Here is a 23780-nt window from a genome sequence, read left to right on the forward strand (position 1 = left end):
AAGTAGCTCGGACAACTCTGGGGAGGGTTACTGCGCGTTCAAGGCAGGGGTGTGGGGACATGCCGGCCTCGCTTAGAAGTCGGCGGCCTGCCTTGGAGGAGGAGAGGCGGATCACTTGGGCCGTGGTCTGGGCCTCGATCACTTCATCGATGCCGTTGTGCATGCCTAGTTGGTCGAGACGGGAAGTGCTCGTGTTTTGAGGCAAACCAAGGACTTGTTTAATGCTTTTGCGCATGAGTGTGTTTAGTTTCGTCTTTTCTACCTTCGTCCAGTTGTGGGCAGAGGCGACGTAATTGATGTGACTCATTAGGAACGCGTGGTATATGCGCAGAAGGTTGGCCTCTCCAAGGCCTCGTCTACGACCCGAGACTCGCTGAATGAGTCGGAGCATGTTCTCTGTTTTTGCTGTGATATGTTTAATTGTTCTTGCATGACAGCCAGTGGCCTCGACGAGGAGGCCGAGAATGCGTATGGAGTCCACTCGGGGTATTCGCTGCCCATCTTTGGCGTGTAGCGCTATGGGTAGATCACCTAAGGGTGTTAAGTTACGAACGCCTTGGCGAGATTGCCGGTACAGTAGCAACTCTGATTTTGTGGGCGACAAACGAAGTCCAGTGTTTTTTAAGTAGGCTTCTGTGGTATCGAGAGCAGTTTGAAGGGCTTGCTCCAACTCCGCCAATGAGCCTCCTGGGCACCAGATGGTGATGTCATCTGCGTATATAGCATGGTTTATGTTTGGGATGTCGCGGAGTTTGTCAGATAGTCCCTTCATTACTATGTTAAAAAGGAGTGGAGAAATGACTGCCCCTTGTGGTGTCCCGTTGGAACCTAATGTGTAAGTATCGGATGTAAGTTGCGATAAATGCAGCTGAGCTGTTCGATTTTGCAGAAAAGAACGAATGTACGCCTGGAATCTTTTACCGAGACCAAGGCTGGCAATGGATTCCAGTATAAAGCGGTGTGAGACGCTGTCGAATGCTTTAGTGAGGTCTAGGGCGAGAATGCCACGAACATCTCTCGTTTTTGAGTCGAAGATCTGTTTCTTTAGTAATAGCATGACGTCTTGTGTTGAAAGGTGCGGACGGAACCCGACCATGTTGAACGGAAAGAGTTCGTGATCCTCTATGTAGCGCGATACACGATTTAGGATGACATGTTCAGCTGCTTTTCCTATGCATGAGGTTAGGGAAATCGGGCGTAGATTGTCGAAGTTGAGTGGTTTACCTGGCTTTGAGAGAAGCATTACCGTGGCCGTGCGCCATTGTTCAGGTACCTGGCCAGTTTCCCACATGTAATTAATGTCTTTTGTGAGTAGTGTGATGGCTTGGTCGTCTAAATTTCGCAACAGGCGGTTGGTTACCTTGTCAGGACCGGGGGCTGATCTGCTGTTGAGGTTGTGTAATGCCTCCCGAATTTCTGACTCCGTGAAGGGTTCGTCGAGTTCGGGTATCGTTTCGCATTCTATTTCTGGGTAGTCGGTGGGTTGTGCTGTGTTTAAGGGGAGGTGACGTTTGGAGATTTCTTCAAGAAAGGATGAGTTTGTTCCTCCCATCTTTTTGTGCGAGTGTAGGAGCCGGTCTATGGCATGACTCTGGTTGTTTTTTGTTTCGCAGTCGTCCAGCATGTATTTTAGGAGGTTCCATTTACCCCCAGTTCGCATGCGGCCGTCGACCGCCGAGCAGAGTTCATGCCATTGGAGTCGTGTGAGCTCCGTGCAATATTTGGCAATGTCTTGGTTCAGTATTGATAGACGTTTTCGTAAGCGTCTGTTTAGTCGTTGTGTTTTCCAGCGCGCGAGTATTGACGCTTTTGCCTCGAGCAAATGTGCGAGGTGTGGGTCCATTCTCGGGACCTCGAGTTCTGTTTGTATTGTTTTCGTTGTTTTGGCTATGTCTTCCTGAAGTGAGGTGAGTAGTTCGATGAATGTGTTGTATTCCTTTGTGTTGTTTTTGCGGAGGGTGCGGAAGGCATCCCAGTCCGTCAGCGTGAATGTACGGGGTGGGGCTGATGCGTTGGGTAGTTCGGTTCGTATGATGAAGTGATCGCTGCCCAGATTTTCCTGCGTATTGGTCCAGGTGTGGCCTGTGACGTTACGGGTAAATACCAAGTCCGGCGTAGTGTCGCGTTGTACCGATGTTCCAAGTCTCGTAGGGAATCGGTGATCTGTGATGAGTGTGAGGGACAAGTCGTCAATTGCTCGCGTGAGGTTAGTGCCTTTAGCCGTTGCCTGGGGGTAACCCCATGACGGGTGGGGGGCATTGAAGTCGCCTGCTATAACAAGCGGAGAGTTTCGCGCGAGCGTTGTGGCTTTAGTTAAGAGCGCGTGGAAGGACTGTCTGTAGTCTGACGGGGAGCTGTAAACGTTAAGGATAAAAACGCTTTGTTTTAAAAAACGGTTTGGTACGAGTTCGACGAGTATCGCTTCCAGGCGGCTGCGGGTGGGTAATACCTCATGTACTATGTGAGCAAATTTCTTGCTAATCAGCGTGGCTATACCTCTCTTGGTATCCCCTCGTTGTGAGATGGGGTGGTAACCCGATAATGTGAGAGTATCACAAAGGGTCTCCTGCAGTAATATTACATGAGGCTTCTTGGGTTGCACTTTAATGTACTGCAGCAGTGGGGTTTTACGGGTCGCGAAGCTAGCGCAATTCCACTGCCAAATTTCTAACGTGTTTTGGGTTGTGGAAGCCATGATGATTACATTGAATTTGGTGGCCCAGGCAGATTTGCCGTAGGATCCACAGAAACTACTGTTCTGGCTTTGGTTTTAGCTTTTATGGTGGCTTTTTGCTCTAGTGCTTCCACCCGGCGTGACAGCGTGTCGATGTTATCGTGGTTTTCTCGCGTGAGACGTAAGATTTCGTTTAGAGTGTCTTCTGGTGAGTCGCTGTCATTCGTGTCCGCTTCGCGGAGTGGTGGGGCTCTGCGTTTAGGTTTGCTAACATCTACAGTGGATGAGGGGGGATCTTTAGGAGCTGTGAGAGTTTGTATTTGGTGCCTCGCCTCATTTAGTTGTGTGGTGAGCTGTTGTATGGTTGCCCGAAGACCTGCTAGTTCTTCTCGTAGAGTTGTAACTACCTCGCTTTCATGCTCTGGCAATGAGGGCCGCGTTACCTTTGTGACTGGCGGCGTGCTCCGTAGCGGTGGTTTCTTCCCTTGGACTCGGTCCGCCCATGTCAGCTCAGCCTGGCGAGGTGGGGAGTGTCTCCTGGAGCGGGAGTGGCTGCGCTGGGCACTGCGACGTCTCGCTGTCGGTGTGAGGGAGCAGCTTCGCCTGGATGTCGCATAGGTGCTCGAGGTGGCGCTGGAATCGCGGGAGCTGGCTCCACTCGATCCTCGGGAGCGGCTACGACCGCGTCGACGGCGTCGGCGTCGTCGTTGGCGTACGATGTACGGAACTTGAAATTTACGTTTACAGTCCTTATCGGCAGTGGGGTGTGGTCCACCGCAGAGGGTGCAGTGGGGCTTACATTGGTGGTTTTCGGGTGGGGTTTTGAGTCCGCACTTTCGGCACCACGTTGTGTTAGGATTAGGGCAAACGTCTGCACGATGGCCGAGGCTGCCGCAGTTGTAACAAACTTCCGTGTGTCTGCGGAAAAGCGTGCATCGAACTATGCTCGCCCCGCAGTATACATAATTGGGAACTTGCATTCCTTGGAACAGGATGGTGACGGCTGTGGTGTTCTTGATGCGTTTCACCTCCAGGGCACTCGGGTTGCGCTTTGTGACGATCAGTTCTCGGAGCTGGGTATCGGTGAGGTCAATGTCAATGCCTCGGATGACGCCTTTGCACGTGTTGTCGGGTGGAGCCGGATATACAGCAACTCGGTACAGAGTGTCTCGCAGACGTAGTTGCTGTACCATGGTATAAGCTCGTGCGTTTCGTTCGATTGGGGTACACACTACAAAAATGTTCTGGGTGACATTTGGGCATATAGAGTCTTCCATGAGGTCTTGAGGAGCCAGGGCGGCGGCCATCGCCAGGGCTTGCTCAAACTGCACCGGCGTGATTTTAGCCACGTTGAGGCCATCTCGGGGCCTTACGATTATGCGATATGTGTCCCTCGGAAGTTGAGGGAGTCTTGAGGTAGCGACGAGGCGTTGGTACGCGCTTCTCGGTTCGGCGGTGCGGCCGCTGTCCCTACGTCTCCCTCGCGTACTTGTTGGTCTTGCGTCTTGGGATTGGTTAGCTTTGCTCTTGCTTGGCTTACGGTTGTACGCCGTAATCCAGCCTGGGCCATTCGCTTCTTCAGGCGATATTGCTTCGCCTTCGACGATTTCCATGATGAACGGGGTAAACTTGCGGGATAGGCCCAAGCCTACCCACCTTGGCTCACCGGAGCAAGGCTTAGCCCGCTAGGGGTAGCGAGGCAGCGGCGGCGTAAGCACTTCAGAAGGCCAAAAGTAGAGAAAGAGTCCACCCACCGAAATAAATACGGTGTCCACGGAATTCTCGTAACTTGGTGCGTACGTTGGTGTGCAAATCACGGTGATTGTAGGCGGCAAACCGCACACAATCATTGAGGATAGCGGAAGCCGATGTTCTAACGCCCGCACAGGTCGGCTTCTTCTTCTTCCCCCCAGCTACAGTTCTAAAGCTACAGTTCCTAAAGAATATTTTCGGTTTTATGGCGCTGATTCGCAAGATGTCCTGTAGCAGCGCTTGTAATTCATAAGCACCGGAAGGCACGCGCGGCCAACGATGCCTGCTAAACGTAAAACATAACTCTATTAGTTTCCCGCGCGCGCATAACGCATGGCTCCGGCATTTATGATGCCTTTATTACTAAACAAGAGCAGCTGCGCGTGCGGGGGATACAGAGATACGGCGGCCCTGGAAAGTCGCACGCTTTCGGGATGGGCGCCTGAATGCGCGAACGATGAAGCAGGCAAGAAAACAGAATAAGCAACTTTTGTGCCTTCTTCGTACGGACTCACTGCGCGGGAGCAACGCGTTTGTGCCCGGCGATAAGGTCAGTATAGCAAAGTTGTGCGTGGCGCCTGGTGCGCCTCATAAATTATTCACGCCGGTAAGTACGTTAAAGCTGAGAGCTCGGGAAATGGGCTGCCCAAGAGGCACTCATTACGTATAAGAACGCGCGCCGTCACCCACGCGTGCTGTCAAAGGAAGCGTCAACGCTGCCTAAAAGTTCGCAGCACCTGTTAGTTTCTGCCCTACTGGTAAACAAAGAGAAAAGAAAAAGCACAAGATTTCAACAAGGCTAAGTGAGGAAGAACAAAGACATCCGATGACGTTCAACGAAAAAAAAAGAAGCCTCCACCATTGGCGTTTTGATATACAGAATGAAAGCTGTGCTAAACAGATAAAGCAAATCAGGAAGTGGCAGAAGCTCTATTGTTTTGCATGTTAAAGTATGATGTGTATGGTCTTTAAAAACACTATGTTCGGATTTTATCTTATTGGTCAAGTGAACAAAAGAAACTAAATTCAAATTTATTTCATATGAGTTCCCCTGTACCATGGCGTTCCATCTGCGTAGCACTATGCGTAGCACCACTGCGTTCCATCTGGGCCTGGTGATGACTCGGTAAGAAGGTTGGTTTCTATTTACGCTGACCGCATTTCAGTGGTTGCAAAACGTAGAAAAATAGCATACGGTTACGGCACCCCTTCAAAAAGCCCAAGTGGTTAAAATGATTTCCGATGTCCCCACTAAGGCTCATGTCATAATCATACTGCAGTTTATAAATCTACAAGCTACGAGCTCGGCGGCCTTCTAGCCGCAGTGAAATTCGTTATGCAAAACTTCCCTGGTGAGTGGGCCATATTTTCGGCTCCAAGGCATCCCTTCAATTAGTGCGAAGTTTACGACGTGGAATGTATTATCAGTTAGTCTAAAAATCAATAAAACCAGCCATCGCACGACTAATCAAGGACACGACGTAGTCTTCAAATGGCTGTTGGGTTATTGAGGTAAAAACGTCGCTGACAACGCTGCTCGATGTGTTCATGACGGAGCGCCCACACTGCTTATATCCCCGCAAGAGAACTTGGACACACCGTGTATAATGCCCAAGTTTACGCACTAGAATTTTTCATGGAACCTGATTTGTCGCCCACAGAACCTGGAATAATTATTCCAACTGTACCTGCAACGAAGACTTCGGGACGTGACGCAACAGTACTGCGTCGGTTGTGGGTCGGTGATGCCTCTACCAACTCACTCAGCTGTAGCATTGGTATGGCTGACTCACCCAACTGGGATAAGTACAACTGCGTAGAAACTCTTTACCACGTCCTGTGCCAGTGCCCCGACTTTGAATAAGACTACCGAACCCCACAGTGTGCCTTGAGGAGACTGAATGATAGTACCTTTACTCAGGAAAAGAGCACAGTCTCACAGCAAAACATCTTAGAAAGCCACGCCAACCCTTTTACAATACTTGAAGGCAACGTCACTGAGTGACGACCTGCGAAACCCTGCACTGTGTGTGTGGTGAGGAATGTGCACGTCTTTCTCTCTTTCTCTTTTGCTCCTTTATTCTTCGTTCCTCTCGTGTAGGGTAGCAAACTGGACATAGTCAACTAACCTCCATACAATTCTTATATTCATTCACTCTCTCTCTGTCATGAATGCTCAACCTTATAAATTATCTAAATTTGCTCACCTATACGTGATTAATACTGCACTTCTCTGAAGTTATTCATATTATAGCGACGCGGCCGACACCGCGCACCCCGTGGTCATAAAAACCTTTGGAGGAGCACTACAAGCAACGTGCTGCTCTCCTCTGTGTTTTTCCTTTGCCTCTTTCACTCTTGCCACTTTCGGTGCACTACGTGCACCTCCTCTATTTTCGACTCTCTGGTTGTCCGAATAAAGTAGACGATGTTACCGAAAGGACGTGTCCGTCTCGTACAACCTGGCTCTACAACAAAGTGGTGACCCGTAGTCTTTCGCGGCACGGCCGAATTATTGCAGAGTCATGCAGAGCAATGAGTCGCACCTAAACACGGACACCAATCATGACATCTCTGCGATCTCTCTCCGACTACCAGCTTACTGGGAGCGAAAATCTTCGATCTGGTTCACCCAAGCTCAGTCACAATTTGTGCTTTCTGGCCAATGCACGAAACAATGCAAGTACCATATCGTTGTTTCGGCGCTGTCACCTGCTGCTGCCGAAGAAGTATCTGACCTGTTTCTGCACTCCACTCCACCACATCGTACAGCACTCTCAAGGCTGCTCTGCTGGAGTGAACGAAGGCATCACAGCGTTCCCGCATACAGCAGTTGCTGTCTGCGGAGGAATTAGGCGACCGCCCACCCGGCCAGCTTCTTCGTCATATGCGCCAACTCATGTGCGGCTTCACCACCACTACTGACGAGAGCTTGTGGCGAGAACTGTTTCTGCAGCGCCTTCCTGGCAATGTGCAAATGGTACTAGTCACTGCATCCACGTTGGATGTCAACGATTTGGGCAGCCTGGCAGAGAAGGTCTTGGAGCTGGTTACGCCGTTTCTGTGCAACAAAACGCCGTCATTCAGCAACGTGAGTGCATCTCCACAAACATCATCTGACCCTGTTTTTCCCATCGACGCGCTTTGTGATCGCCTAGAACAACTGGTTTGTGCCATGTCACGGACCATTACACCACTCCACTTCACCGAAACCGCAGCCGAAGCTTTCCGCGTTATGAACGCGCACAATGCTCTCAGTCCCCCACACCACCTGGGATATGATATTACCATCGCCGTTTTGACAGGATGCGCGTAACTGCCTTCAACCTTGCTCATGGCAGGCAAACAGGCAGGCCGACTATTCACGGCGACGACTGGTCAAGCCCAACCCAAACGTCGCGTGTTTCACATCATGGGCAAAAGCACAGGCCAGATGTACCTGATGGACACTTATGCAGAGGCCAGCATTATTCCGGCTCAAAAATCCGACCGAACAATACCCCCCAGTCTCCTACCTGCAAGCTCTCAATGGTAGCAAGATTCGCGTATACAAATTGCAGTCGCTCACACTGAACCTAGGCTTGCGCCACGTGTTTCGATAGGTTTTCCTTGTCGCTGACGTATGCCATGGCCTCATTGGTGCCGACTTCTTAAACCACCGTGGACTGTTAGTCGACGTGAAACGGCAACGCCTGCTAGACACTACTACACTACTCCCTGTCTATGGTGTTGTTTCGCACGACTCGAACATAATCACCCCAACTACAACGGTGGCCGATGACCATTTCGCAGGACTTCTTCAAGAATTCCCAAACACCACGTAACCGCCTGACTGGAAAAAACCCATGAACATGATGTCCACCCCCATGTAATCACCACTGGTCAACCTGTTTTCGCTTGCCCATGGCGACTTGCTCGAGATAAGCTCAAAGTAGCCAGGGCAGAATTTGAACACATATTGGAAGTCTGAATAATACGACCATCATCGAGCATCTGGGGGTCTCCTCTCCACATTGTCACCAAAAAGTCAGGTGACTGGAGACCCTGCGGAAACTACCGTTTCCTGAACGCAAAAGCTATTCCTGACCTGCATGCCCTGCCTAACATTCAGGCTTTCGCATCGGTTCCACTGGCACATCAGTGTTCTCTAAAATCGACTTAGTCGAAGCCTTTCACCAAATTCCTGTTGCTGCAGAAGATGTTCAAAAGACCGCAATGACCACCCCATTTGGCCTGTTTGAGTTCCCGAGAAGGCCATTTGACCTCTGCAATGCTGCACAAACGTCCCAGTGGTTCATTGACACGATCATACGTGGTCTGCCGTTTGTGTTCGCCTACGTTGACGACCTGCTGGTGGCAAGCTCATCCCACGAGGAGCACTTGCAACATCTCCGTCAACTTTTCGAGCGCCTGTAAGCCAACAAAATCATTGTGAACACTGCAAAACTTGAATTCGGAGTGTCATCTCTTGATTTTCTGGTTCATCGCTTGGACAGCAGTGTAATGAGCCCATTTCCTGACAAAGTGCAAGCACTCATCGAGTTCCCCAAGCCTACATTAATAACCAAGCTGTGCCGATTTCTAAGGCTTGTAAATTTCTGCCACCAATTTATTAGGAACTGTGCTATGCTGTTGGAGCCCCTTGACAATTTGCTCTGTGGCGAACCCTCGGAAACTGCACTACCATGGAACACCGCTGCGGAAGAAGCTTTCCACTCCGTCAAGAACGTTTCGGCTGAAGCCACACTGCTGACGCACTACAATCCCAGTTACCCCTTTTCGCTCAAGACGGATGCATCCTGTTCTGCACTTGGGGCCGTACTCTAGCAAAAAGTGAACGATCAGTGGCAGCCTCTTGCCTTTTTCTTTAAGCGTATTACCTCTGCCTAAAGAAACTACATTGTTTTCGGCCGTGAGTTGCTCACCATATTTCTCGCCGTGCGCCATTTTCGACACCTACTTGAAGGCCGCTCTTTTACAATTTTCACTGATCACAAATTTTTCACCTATTCAATCGGCCAATCTGACTCACTATACACACTGCGCAAGGAGTGCCAGCTCGCCTTCATCTCGGAGTTTTAAACTGATATACACCACATCAGCAATGTTGACAAAGCCCCAGCTGACGCTCTTATTCGCGCGGATGCCAGCACCCACAGTCGCTCCAAAACCTCCACCTCAACATCCTTTCCATTCAAACTCCAGGATCTGGCTGCAGCCCAATCAAAAGACACTGAGCTTGAAGATCTACGCGAAGCGTCCACATAACTTCAGCTCGAATACGTCACTTTTGAAGATGTGCCAATTATCGGTGACACCTCCAAGGGCACCCCAGACCATTTCTAACCGACCCTTTCCGTAAGAAAATATTCGACGCCTATCGCAGCTTTTCTTACCCCGGAATTTGCGCTTCCCAAAAGCTTGTTTCTTCACGCTTTGTATGACCCGGCACGAACGCCAACATTAAGGATTGGGTTCATGAGTGTACATCGTGTCAGCGCGCTGAAGTGGAACGGTACCCCGTTCCCCCATCAAAGCCCATCTCACAACCCGGCGAACGTTTCGATGTTGTGCATATTGACACCATTGGCCCGTTACCCCCATGGCAATCGCTACCTTCTGACATGTGTAGATCGTTTCACCTGCTGGCCCGAAGTGACTCCTATGGCCGACTTGTCTGCAGCTATCGTGGCAGCGGGTTTCGTTTCTACCTGGATATCCCGATTTGGCTGTGCGACCACGATTGTATCAGACCGGGGTCACCAGTTCAAATCTTTCCTCTTTTCGGAGCTCCTGAAACATCTTGGTATTTCCCGGCTGCATACAGCGTCATACTATCCGCAAACAAACGGCCTCGTCGAGAGATTCCACAGGCACCTCAAAGCAGCAGGCGCAGCACACGGCTGCCCCGACAGGTTCGTTGACCACCTCCTGCTCACCCTACTCGGAATTCAATCTTATTTCAAGGAGGAACTCTCCTGCTCCACTTCCGAGCTTGTTTATGAAACTTCGCTTTACCTGCCTGCCGATTGCTTCGAAGAAAGCGGCAGTGCCACCCAGCTAACAGCAACAGAGTACGTCGAGCAGCTGCGTGGCGTCTCTCAATAGATTTGTCCGCAGCCTACACGCAGCCAGCCACGTGCAGCGTACATCGCTCAGGACCCAAAAACAGCGACACACGTGTTCGTGCGGTACAGCCCTGTGTTCACCGCGCTTCAACCCCACTACCTCAGCCCCTTCCGTTTGTTAGAGTGCTGGCCTGCTAACTTCGTCGTCGACATCAATGAGGCACGTGATACAATCGCGCTCGAGTGGCTCAAGCCAGCGTTCAGTGAATCTCCCCTGATCTTAATTTTCTGGCCATGCGGATTTTATTTTCTGGCCGTGCCTCCCTCCGCTGGATACGAGGGCCTCTCCTCGCCAGTGTTCCTCTCATCACCACCTCTGCGCCGCGTTCACTGGGATGACATTTCGCACCAGCTTCCTCTCTAAAGGGGGAGCAATCTGTAGCGACGCGGCTGCCACCCACGGTCATAAAATCCTGCAGAGCAGCATTCCAAGCAACGTGCAGCTCTCCTCTCTGTTTTTCATTCGTCTCTTTCACTCTTGCCGCTTCCGGTGCACTGCGTGCGCCTCCTTCATTTTCGACTATCTGGTTCTCATACTAATGTAGACATTGTTACCGAAAAGACATGTTCGTCTCGTAAACCTCGCTCTACAGTGTAACCATCAAAGTATTTGTCGAGATGTGGAGCTTTCATCATTAAGAGGGAATGAAATTAAGAGATTATTTGACTCCGCAATGCAACGTTGTGCTAAAGAACATTGGAGGGAAGCCTTAAGCGGTGCTAGGCCATTGCTTAACTAATGTTTTTGTCTTTGTCTTTTGTAGTGTGTGCTCTCTCCTCCCTATCTCTTTTTCTCTATCTTTAAACTCCCTCATCCCTGTTTCAAGTGCAGGTGAGCATACCCCTCGTTAAAAAAAATTGGTTAACATCCTTGACTCTCCTTTCCCACCTTTTCCGTCCTTGTCTCATCCAGCCTAGTTTAGAATTTCATGCTTGGCTATTGCTAAGTCATGTTAACAGATGTATAGGCTGTTGCTTAAGCTCTAGCAATGTTGAATTCAGCCTTGGTCATTCAAAGAACAAACTTCGAGTGGGCCAAGACAATTTCTAGACATGATCAATGTACTATACCATGCGTTAATATTCGTATACTGCCAGGACATTCCGGAATCACGCTGTTGCGTTGCCGTGCCTGTGCATTCTGCCCCAGTTCAGCCGAAACCGGGCGTTCTTTCCTGACATACGCGATATATTGGTAGGTAAGGCAGAAGTGCTGTCGAATAAAAAATAGTGAAAAAAAGACAGCGACTTTTGTTCGAAAGACACAGCGTCACTCAACGTATGGCCTCGATTATTTGTAGGCCCATCCTCACGCAGTTGTAGGCGTGGCTTGGCCTGGAGACCAGAAGACTCGACACACAATAGTAGCAGTCATCCAGGATCTTTATCCGCATACAGTGGTTCTCCTGAAAAAAAAATTGAACCTGCACTCTGATGTCCAGATTGGCGCGTTATTATACCAAGTGGAGCAATAAAACGTGCCTACTTGCTTACAAACAAGCGACCAAACAAGCAAACAAACAAAGAAAACTATTTGAGAATATTTGGTAGACACTCCACTGTCATTCAGCAGCTACTTTTCTAAAATTCCTCATTTGCTTCATATAAACGAGTCTGAATGCGCCAGTAATGCCAGCAGATCTTGCGTTGAGCTATTTTCAAAGTGGTGACAGCATCAGAGATTCCACAAGGGCATGTTGTGTTGCACACTGGCTTCAATGGCTTAAAATCTGCACTTTCTGCATGTGAATCATGATAATCACGGTAACCAGTGCTATAAAACAGCACACAAAAACAAAACACAGAAGCACAGCGCTATTCTTGCAAGTTATTATATTCCCACTAGGCGAGAGCAAGTAATCAAGTGCACAATGCAAGATGCCACGCGTACGATCCCGATTACGTCCAAGCGTATAGATGTTTATGCTGAATCGGAAAGACAGCGAGCGCGTCGCCGCCATTCTGGACATAGATATTGGAAAACAAAGTCCGTCCACGACCTTAGAGAAGTCAGAAGAATGCAAAAAAAATCAGCTTCGTATGGACAAGTTAGCCTCTGAATGGTGGAGGACATTTTGTCAGACGACAGAACCACCACAAGCCCCTACCTCACATCTGCAGAACGGTGAGCGGTCTTCATTGCATTCCTGAACAGCATTTTCCGTTCCAGGCGCTGGCGCTTTCTCAAAAGCGGCAATACATTGATGTCACAGACACTTTTGTGCAAGGATAGAAGACCAAGAGACCGCCTGCATGTTATGGCCAGAAGTGACGTCCCCACTTCTCGTGACAGCCACATGGACTTTCCTTTAACGACAGAGGAGCCCTAGGTGGCACTAGCCTTATACAGGCGTTTCTCATCACAGGGTCCAGACGTTATTTCGAGCCCTGAGCAATATGGGTATGGCAGCGCTGGTAGAGATGTTACGTTTGTACAGCGCATCCCGGCAAGAAGGAAGTGTTCTGACAAATGAAAGACACGTCGTCTAGTACCACTTCCAAAGCCACAGAAGTGTTCACTTTAACTTGCCTGGTACCGACCTACCGCGTCGGCCAGCGGCGCGGGAAAGATAATGGAATGGATGATCCTTCACCACCTTGAATGGTAGTACCTCGAACATTAAAAGATTTATACAAACTCTATGGCTGATTTTGGACGTGATCGCTCATCTATCGATAACGTAATTGATCTCGTCACATACGTCCAACAGAAGAAATTTCGCAAGCGCTTGTCTGCAGCCTTGTTTCTAGACGTAAAAGGCTAATAGAAAGCGCAATACACGCAGGAATTCTCGATTCCCTCGAGATGGTTGGCCTGGGTGTTCAAATTTTTTGACGGATTACTTGCTACCTGTGAGCAAGATTATTATTTGTATCAACGGACGAGTTCCCAATCACTTGGCGCTAAACATGTGAGGGCGTTCCTCAGGACGGAGTATTAAGCCCTCCTCTATTCAATCTGGCACTTTAAAGCTTTCCGAATATTTTCCTTGTAAGATCGCGATATCTATATACGTAAACAGCATATGCGTCTGGACATCAGCCGTCACACGACCCCAGATACGAGCGAGGCTTCAAAAAGCTCCAACTATGACAGCGAGCTACCTCGGCGAACAAGGACAGAAAATTTCCCCGGAAAAATGTTAAGACATGCTTGGTGTAGTTGGTGATTGGGAATCAACATAGTTGCACAGCGCAAGACTATGAGTAGTTAAGACGTAACTACAGAAGAAAAGACAAGGACAGAAAGACCGTTCTTTCTGTCTACGTCTCTTCTTTTGTAGTTATGTCGTAACTTCTCGTAGTCTTGCGCTGTGCAAATATGCGGGAAAATGTACTTTAGTGGCGTTCACACAAGCCAATGACGCACCAAGACAATTCTATTAAAGGGTGGACCATAACTTTTGCCCAAAGCCACAAATCAATGAGTATATTCATAGACAGAGACCTACGTTAGAGGCAGCATTTGCGTCACATAAAACAGGTTCTCCCATCCATCTCCCAGTTGTTTTACTACCTGTGTGGAAAAACCTGAGACATGTCGATGGAAGAAATGCTGCAACTGTACATGTCACTGTTTCTCGAATTTTTGCTATACAGTCTGCCCCTAGTGACTGATACTTGTAAGACAAATATGTACTCTACAGACAGTAAAAGCTCAGGCTCTCACAGTTTCTTTTGGCTTGCCAAAGATGGTATGAAGAAATGCAGGGAGGTTTACCGGAAAGCAAGTATGTGGTTTGCTACCATGCACTGCGAAAGGGTTAATGAGAGACCGAAAAGTAAGGAAAATAGAATCAGAGAGAGAGAGAAGATTTCGGCTTGGCTAAATGCACGTCGACTGATGCGACTATATATATTGCACGGGAACAACACATACAAATGCACATTGCAGAGAAAGCCTCGAGAGCTCATGTCAGGCATTCTTCGTGGGCTCATTACCACCACCTTGCCACACTGCTTGAAGAAAGACCACGGGCGTTGTATCAAGCAATCATTTCAAACTGTGTTGCCCACAATCGTCGGGCTTCAGCCCCATGACTAAGCCAGCGATACCTCTATGGGGCTTCATCCGATTTGATGTGAACTTCAATGTACCGGAAATCAGGAAAAAGTCTGAGCTCTCTTCACCAGTGCTATTGCATCTATCAGTCTTCTGCGCTGATCACTTACATATCTATACTGATGGGGTAACGTCTCTGCAGTCTTCGTACGGAGCCGTGGCAGTGCCAGCGAAGGTTATTACCGTCAGTTTCAAGACCGACTACCCAACATGATCGACAGCTGCAAAATTTGCTGCTCTTTGTGCTACACTGCACGTACTCAACCGCGAACAGTCTTAACGATGGTCAGCCTTCAGTGATTCGAGACAGCTTTGCAACCGATGTTGTCAGGCCTGTGTTACGGACTATGCCAGCAATTGGTCTTCAAGTTTGGGCATCTGCTTCACACTGCATTACAGGAAGGACACCGCGTGACATTTCAGTGGCTGCCAAGTATCTGCGGCGTGATAGGCGATGAAAATGCCTAGATTGTTGATCAATTAGCTCACCAAGGGGACATGGTAGAAACAATACCCCTATTGAAGACCAATGCTGCAACCAATTTCGAGTGGTCGCACAAGAAGTCACTTGGAATCCAGCAAGTAGGCGGCGCGATCAGCACCACTACTGCCCGAACACTTTACGTCTTCAGACTGTTACTGGACGACGTTGAAATGATGTCACTCTGATTTGTCGTTTATGGCAGAGAGTGGCTTTCACAAAGTCATTGTCTTTTCGAATCCAAATAGCTGACAAACTTTTTGCGTCAACTATGTTAGCAAAGAGACATTCCAGCACGTCGATTAGCAAGTGTGACTATGTGTGCGTGCTCACTCCCCTCCTTTTTTATCAATCTTCAAAACTCCGTTCCCTCTTTCCCCGGTAAAGGGTAGTATACCAGTCCTTCTATAGTGATTAACATCCCGCCTTTCCTTTCTATTAAGTTCCTTCTTTCCTTTACATTCACCCCTGAAGCCCAACCTACTAAATTCAACACGCGTGACTTGAGTACTCAAAGTGCCGACTTGGGCAAGCACAGAAAGAGAGAAGTCTAAGCCTCAGATCAGAAAGTCCATTACCTTATATTTACCATACTAAAGAGTTATTCTAACTAATACAATATTCCATTGTTCTCATTTTTGCTAAACGTGTGCTCTCCGTCGCCAAACGCAAATGTGATAAAGCTGTAACTTTTCTTGGTGCAGTATACTTTGTGGGCATAGTCAGTAATAATGAAGCTTTGTTAATTAGTTAGCTAATCGTCGAGTTTGCTTTCGAATGATACACTCGAGATAATTATGATACGGAGCAAAAAAAGCATAAGGGGTCAAGGAGGTAAGTGACTCGAGGACCTCTGCGAAGAAGTCAACATCATCATCATCATCATTAGCCTGACTACGTCCACTGCAGGACAAAGGCCTCTCCCATGTTCCGCCAGTTAACCCGGTCCTGTGCTTGCTGCTGCCAATTTATACCCGCAAACTTCTTAATCTCATCAGCACACCTAACCTTCTGTCTCCCCCTAACCCGCTTCCCTTCTCTGGGAATCCAGTTAGTTACCCTTAATGACCAGCGGTTATCCTGTCTACGCGCTACATGCCCGGCCCATGTTCATTTCCTCTTCTTTATTTCAACTATAATATCCTTAACCCCCCTTTGTCCCCTAATCCACTCTGCTCTCTTCTTGTCTCTTAAGGTTACACCTACCATTTTTTCCATTGCTCGCTGCGTCGTCCTCAATTTAAGCTGAACCCGCTTTGTAAGTCTCCTGGTTTCTGCTCCATAGCTAAGTACCGGAAGATACAGCTGTTATATACCTTCCTCTTGAGGGATAGTGGCAATCTACCTGTCATAATTTGAGAGTGCTTGCCGAATGTGCTTCACCCCATTCTTATTCTTCTAGTTACTTCAATCTCGTGGTTCGGCTCTGTGGTTATTACCTGCCCTAAGTAGACATAGTCTTTTACAACTTCAAGTGCACTATTACCTATCTCGAAGCGCTGCTCCTTTCCGAGGTTGTTGTAAATTACTTTCGTTTTCTGCAGATTAATTTTAAGACCCACCTTTCTGCTCTCCTTGTCTAACTCCGTAATCATGAGTTGCAATTCGTCTCCTGAGTTACTCAGCAATGCAATGTCATCGGCGAAGCGCAGGTTACTAAGGTATTCTCCATTAACTCTTATCACTAACTGTTCCCATTCTAGGCTTCTGAAAACCTCCTGTAAGCACGAGGTAAATAGCATTGGCGAGATTGTGTCCCCCTGCCTTACATCCTTCTTGATTGGTATTCTGTTGCTTTCTTTATGAAGCACTATGGTAGCAGTTGATCCCCTGTAGATTTCTTCCAGAATGTTTATATATACTTCATCTACGCCCTGATTCCGCAGTGTCTGCATGACGGCTGATATTTCTACTGAATCAAACGCCTTCTAGTAATCTATGAAGGCTATGTATAGTGGTTGGTTATACTCTGAGCATTTCTCTATTACTTGATTAATAGTATGATTGTGGTAAATTGTTGAGTAGCCTGTTCGAAATTCTGCTTGTTTCTTTGGTTGATTGAATTCTAATGTTTTCTTTACTCTGTCAGCATTTACCTTTGTAAATAGCTTGTATACTACAGAGAGCAAGCTGATCGGCCTGTAACTGTTCAAGTCCTTGTCATCTCCTTTCTTATGTATTAAGATGATGTTAGCGTTCTTCCAAGACTCTGGTACTCTTCCCGTCTGGAGACACTTGTAAACGGGGTGGCTAGTTTTTCTAACACAATCTGTGCTCCATTTTTCAGCAGATCTGATCCTAACTGATCCTCACCAGCAGCTTTGCCTCTTTGCATGCTCTCCAAAGCTTTTCTAACTTCTTCTATCATTACTGGTGGGGTGTCATCTGAGTTACTGCTAGTTCTTATAGTTTAAGGTCGTGGTTGTCTCGGCTACTGTACAGATCTCTGTAAAACTCCTCCACTATTTTAACTATCCTATCCATATTGGTAGTTATTTTGCCCTCTTTGTCCCTTAGTGCATACATCCGACTTTTGCCTCTCCCAAGTTTCCTCTCCACTGCTTTGACGCTTCTTCCGTTTTTCAGAGCGTGTTCAATTCTCTCCATGTTATACCTTCTTACATCGCATACCTTACGTCTATTAATCAACTTCGAAAGCTCAGCCAGTTCTATTTTGTCTGTTGTACTTGTTACTTTCATGATTTGACGCTTCTTAATTAGGTTCTTCGTTTCCTGGGAAAGCTTGCCAGTGTCCTGTATAACTACCCTGCCTCTAACTTCCACTGCACACTCCTTAATGATACTCGTCAGATTATCATTCATTGTATCTACGCTAAGGCTGGTTTCCTCACTAAGAGCCGAGTACCTGTTCTGCAGCGACACTCTGAATTCCTGTACTTTCCCTCTCAGTGCTAGCTCATTGATTGGCTTCTTGCGTATCAGTTTCTGCCGTTCTTCAAGTCTAGGCGAATTCGTGACCGTACCATTCTATGGTCACTGCATCGTACCTTGCCAACCACTTCTACATCCTGCACGATGCCTGGGTGGGCACTCATTATAAAGTCTATTTCGTTCTTATTTTCGCCATTAGGGCTCCTCCATGTCCACTTGCGGCTTTCTTGTTTTCGGTAGAAGGTATTCAAAATCCGTAAATTATTGCGTTCTGCGAATTTACTAGTAGCTCTCCTCTGGCGTTTCTAGTACCGATGCCGTAATCTCCTACTGCCTAGTCTCCAGCCTGCTTCTTTCCTATCTTTGCACTAAAGTCGCCCATCACTATAGTATACTGTGTTTTTACCTTACTCATTGCCGATTCCACGTCTTCATAGAAGCTTTCAACTGAAGCGTCATCATGGCTGGATGTAGGCGCGTAAAACTGTACTACCTTCATCTTGTATCTTATATTCAGTTTAATTACGACACCTACCAGCCTTTTAGTAATGCTATAGTATTCCTCTATGTTGCCAGCTATGTTTCTGTGAATTAGGAACCTCACTTCCAGTTCTCTTCTGTCTGCCAAGCCCCGATAGCAAAGGACGTGCCCATTCTGTAGCCCCGTATAGGCCTCGTCTGTCCTCCTAACCTCACTGAGCCCTAATATATCTCATTTAACACCCTCTAGCTCCTCGAATAGTACAGCTAGACTTTCCTAACTAGATAAGGTTCTAGCGTTAAACGTTGCGAAGTTCAGGTGACAAGATGTATAGACAACTAAACAGCAATTTAAAAATCTTTTTGAAAAACTACACGGAATATACGTGGATATGCAGGTAGATATGGAAAATGGAACATACGTGACTGACGTTTCGTCATCTGTTCACAACTTGAAGTCTTCGAGGGCAGCCTATGGCATGGTTTAAAAGCCGTCAAATATAAATAACACGAAATGAAAAAAAACGCCAAGTTTCACTAAGTATTTACTACAGCAGTGTCACACGAATTGAAACTGATTTTTGCCCCCACAGTCCTTAGCAACGCACCATGACATGGCCCTACTAACATTATTCCAACAGTATGTCAACTCTGATAGGCTATGTTCACTTCATCGCGATGTCCCGTCCCGAACATCCAGAGGATTGCATAATAATTTGAGTTTTACACGAACATATGGTCGTACATTAACATTGAGCTCATCAGAACTCCCAGGAGCCATTACATTATGAAATAATCTGCCAGACAACATAGTTTCATTGTCCAACCCTGACACATTGCACCACCAAATAATTGCTCATTTCCACTGAAGTCGTTTATTATTGAAAACACAATTTTGTAAACATGTGTATGTATATGTACATATGTATATATGTGTATTGTGCCACTAATATGTATACATCATGTATTTATTTCCAATATAATTGCATTATGTACATGCTATGCATGAAGTGTTCAGTTTTGTTTCTGTGTCGTTTCCTAGTGGTGCTTGATTTCTTCATATCTTTCTGATCATTGACGTTATTTTAGAGCCCCCCTTACTCAAGGCCATCAGGCCTGTAACAAATTTTAAATAACAAAATAAATAAATAAATAAATAAATAAATAAATAAATAAATAAATAAGGCAATGTGTTTTGCGATGTTTTTACTTTCAATCGGCCAAAGAAAGTGATGCCAACAACGTTGCTAATATACATCTCTAAATGTAGTGAACCTCAACCTCTTTCGTGATTCTCCCACTACTTAATCACAAGTACAATAAAGAAGAGATACAGGTTTTCACATTCTAAAGCAACCAAGTTCCTTGGTGATATGCTTAATAGGTCAGGCTGTCGATTTGTGTATATGCTGTCTGTTTGTGTTCATGTCATGCTTTTGTTATAGATTAGAATAAAATAGTTCACGCCTAGCCAGTCGCGCCTACTTTTGAAGCCACGGGTGGCTTCAAAAGTTTTGGACATACATTTCGTTGAAGACTGTGTGCCTCTAGACGCTGGCAACACTGGTAAAGCAGAATAATGGTTAACACACGTAGGTTCTGTAGTGGGAAACGAAAGTGTAGTTCTTGAATGAAGTTTGGGACTCGGAAATTACATGCATGCATCGCACGCAGTCTCTAACAAGGAAAAAAAAAACAAGAAAAAGAGAGAAGAGGGGCTCAATACTATGGCCACTGGCCGAGAAGCGTATGGTGACAACATAGCATACGCGTAAGTCTGCTCCACCAAAGAAATTTGGATCAGCAAAGAAAATATTGAGAAGGAACATACAACGTCAGCGACAGGAGAACACTAGGCCCTGCTTTCCACGTGCTAAAAGACAAATAAGCATCAATACAGCGAAAACATCGCCACTGTACGACGAAAATAATCAAATAATAATTATGGCTAACATAAATGCCTAACAAGTGGTATGATAGTTGCGAAGATAACAATATTGCTCTATTTAAAAAAATGGGAACTCATTTGGTACCTTACAAAGCCAGATCTTCCATGTCATCATCTTTAGCCTATTCTCTGTCCCCCTACAGGATGAAGGTCTTTTCAAACGATCTCGAATTCACCGTAGGGAGAGCAAGACGATTTCATCTTACTTCTGTGAAATTTTTCATTTCATCACCCTACTGAAGTTTTCATCACCCTACTAAGGGCCGGCAGAGAAAAAGTTGGGTTGTTGCAATCTACAAACTCGGTAGTTCTTACTGGTCCCTCTTTGTTAGTCCTAGCCATAACACGGCTCACAAAGTCAAATTTGTTTGCTTAATATCAACTAGAATATCACTCACCCTTGTTTTTTGCCTCATACAATGTTTTCCGCCGCATAGTTTTTCTTTCCATTGAACGCTGCGTGCTTTGTGATGCTTTCCGGGGCTGCCTTGTTATCTAATACTAACATATGGAGAAGAGGATAACAAGATTTTCTGTAAGCAGGCCACTACTGAATAGCGAGACATAAGGCATAAGTAGAAAAAAAAGGGGGGGGGGGGTGAGAGAGATGATAAAGAGGAATAAGGCTGTAGCTACAGCAGCCAAACAGAAGGTACACAAGAAATAAACTCTTCATAGAGAAAGAAATTTCATTTAAAGCATTCTCAGCAAAAATACTAAATCACCGGAACAGTAGAAATATTAGCTGCACTCTTTTAAACGATGTCTTGTTTAAGACTGGTGTTACCATGTCTCTGTTCAAAGGGTCATGTTGCTCTATGATATGATGTGCCGGCTTTAAGTGATGTCTCAGTGACGGCCACGACAAACAAGATGATCCATCAACAGATGGGCAACATAACAGCAAAACCAATGGCACCCAACTAATGTTTACTACTTTCAGAAATAACCTTTCCTGGACTTCGTCCTATCCTGCGTAGACCTGTCGTTAGTGCAGTTATCATCAGTGCATGCAGTACAGGCTGTGCCATTTTAACTCATTCGTAATAACTTCTATGGAACCATTTTCAGAGATTGTAAAGCGCTTTCGGACAGGTCTTGCCTGTCTCTTCAGGTAATTTAAGTTCAGTAGTGAAGTGAGTCGGTAGCTGAGCACAGATCGCAAATAACACGTGAGATCGTAAAAACACATTTCATCCCGAAGTCTGACAGCTCATGCGTCCGCTCGCAGTTTGTTGCATTTGCACCCCAAGAGATCCCATATCTAAATCTACTGTGAACGGCAAACATTTTTTACCCTTAGTAGTGCAATGTGTGGGGCTAGTTAATACTGATACATTATGTTACAGCACGACAAGAACGAGAACAAAATAAAAAAAGGCGCGCATACGGCAGGATCTGTCGAATGTGTGTCCTGTCGTATGTGTGCCTTAGTATTTTTCTAGTTCTTGTCATGCTGTAACAAAATGATTCTTTACATGTCGCTAACAACTGGCTTTTAATAAAGATATTCTAAAGTAGATCATGCTCTTTTTTCATTATCGTATTGCGCATCTCAGTGCAGTAGGGTACCTACTTCTTCCTTTCATCAATACCAAACTGTTATGTCCTTGCAGATGTGGGTGTCATTCTCATTTGTCTCCATTTCTTTAACCCACTGTGCTTGTTTATTAATGATTGCCAAAATATCCAAGGTTGCACCGGAGATTGTTAGAGCGATATTGACGCTAATAAAATAAAGAAGGTTGTTCTGCCTGAATATAGTAAAAAAATGGTACACATTAAAGATTTCGCAACTTTACTATACACAGGCCTCACGTTGACACCGAGAATCTGATGCATTTGTGCACCACAATCGCAGTGGTCAGTTAGCGCCGTAATTAACGTCCATATTTTCTGCGCGCCGTATAAGAGTCGTGTTGCTTCGAAACGTCAACGCTAGGGTTCCACGGTCGTCTCCTCCAGCTCTGTTCCCGAGAATCGCGCTCCCTGCCTGGTAATTGGAGTCCTCTTCAACCTTTCGATGCTTGGCGATACTCGCATTTCAAGTCAGCCGCGACGGTCGCGCGGCTCGCCTGGAAATCTCTGTTCGAGGATCCAGCCTTCCTGGTAGCGTAGCGGAAAAGTGGGAACAAAGTCGCAGGAGAAAGGCGCCATGCGACACCGTCCGAGAGCCGTGAAATATTGACGCACGCGAGGAGGTCCCGATGCCTGCATTCAGAACTAAATCGCCTAATAAGGGCCCTGAGCCACTCCCCTTACTCGCCACATTCGGACAAACGGCGGGGACAACTGAGACGGGTGCTTCGTGGCGGGTCAACGGGACGCGATTTAGAGCAGGCGCCGGGCCAGGAGTGCGCGTCATGCTCCGAAATGCAACGAATTTGTGATGCGAAGGACTTCTTCCAAGAAATGCCGTGTAGCCCCCGCCACTGCTCCCCGAGTAGCACGCGACGAGGCTGCCTTGCGCTACGCGAAGCTGCTGAGATGGCATCAGTGTCCAGTCGGTGGGATATTCTGTTGTTTTCATGCAAGAAAAATAACAAAAAGAAAGAATGACGTTAAAAGAGCTGGGCCAGTTGTTTTCTTTTATACAGCTTTTATTTTATTTGAATGGTGTCGAAATGGACTGCTTTGAAGAAAGCGCGTCTCACACGGTAGATGCATGCAAAGAAAAACGATCTTTCCGCTTTTGAGGTCGAAAAGTTAAAGTGTCACGCACTTCATCTTATGTCTGGGAGTGTTTCTAGTGCTCCGGAGCGAGGTGCTATACTGGATCGCTTCTTGGATGGCAGATGCCACAAAAAACTCAAAAGGTGCACCGGAAGAACGCACAAGAAGGAAAGTTCTGTTTGAAATGCAATAGCCCAATGCTCTGCCTATTTTGAAAAGGCGACGAAAAGATTTAGAGGAGGAAAAAAGTTCAAGAGACCATTGTCCTCGCACCAATTTTTAGCAAAGAAGACATTGACATGAAAATCACCCTATTCAGCATTGGCAGTCGACGATTATTATGAGAAGCACTCTGAGAGGTGTATTAAAACGACCCAAAATGACTTGGAACATGCAACGTCCGTAGCAAGTCTATAAACAAGAACCGTACTGGAAATATAAACCCCGTCTGCGTCTGAACGCGCAATACCTTATGAATCGCTGCATGTCTGATTACTATAGTGAAATGTCCCCGGAAGAAACACTATGGTTGGGGTTTAGTGGTTGCCGTCCTACACGACACCACTGGTTGTATATGTCTGAGCCGTTGCACTAGCGTTAGCTCAAGTCAACAATCAGCTGATATTACTCATGCCACACCACTTGCGTATTGGCTTTTCTCCCCACAATCAAAAAGTAGTGTGCAGTAA

General features: G+C 46.7%; 1 protein-coding gene and 1 pseudogene across 4 annotated transcripts in view; one reads left to right on the forward strand and one right to left on the reverse strand.

The window, feature by feature from the left end:
• Positions 1-1048: 1048 nt before the first annotated feature.
• Positions 1049-23780, reverse strand: part of LOC142775837 (uncharacterized) — a 37669-nt gene continuing 14937 nt past the window's right edge. For 2 of the 4 annotated variants that reach the window (XM_075878057.1, XM_075878058.1), the window contains exon 4: positions 5434-11960. In XM_075878057.1, the coding sequence (XP_075734172.1) occupies positions 11829-11960 (132 nt within the window). In that variant the 3' untranslated portion in view covers positions 5434-11828. Of the gene's footprint in view, positions 11961-13883; positions 20920-23780 lie in introns of those variants that run through there. The other 2 variants (XM_075878056.1, XM_075878059.1) reach the window with 2 other exon arrangements.
• Positions 6952-8842, forward strand: LOC119183145 (uncharacterized; annotated as a pseudogene).

The sequence above is a fragment of the Rhipicephalus microplus genome, chromosome X, assembly GCF_043290135.1.
Source record: "Rhipicephalus microplus isolate Deutch F79 chromosome X, USDA_Rmic, whole genome shotgun sequence".
Taxonomy (NCBI): Eukaryota; Metazoa; Arthropoda; class Arachnida; order Ixodida; family Ixodidae; genus Rhipicephalus; species Rhipicephalus microplus.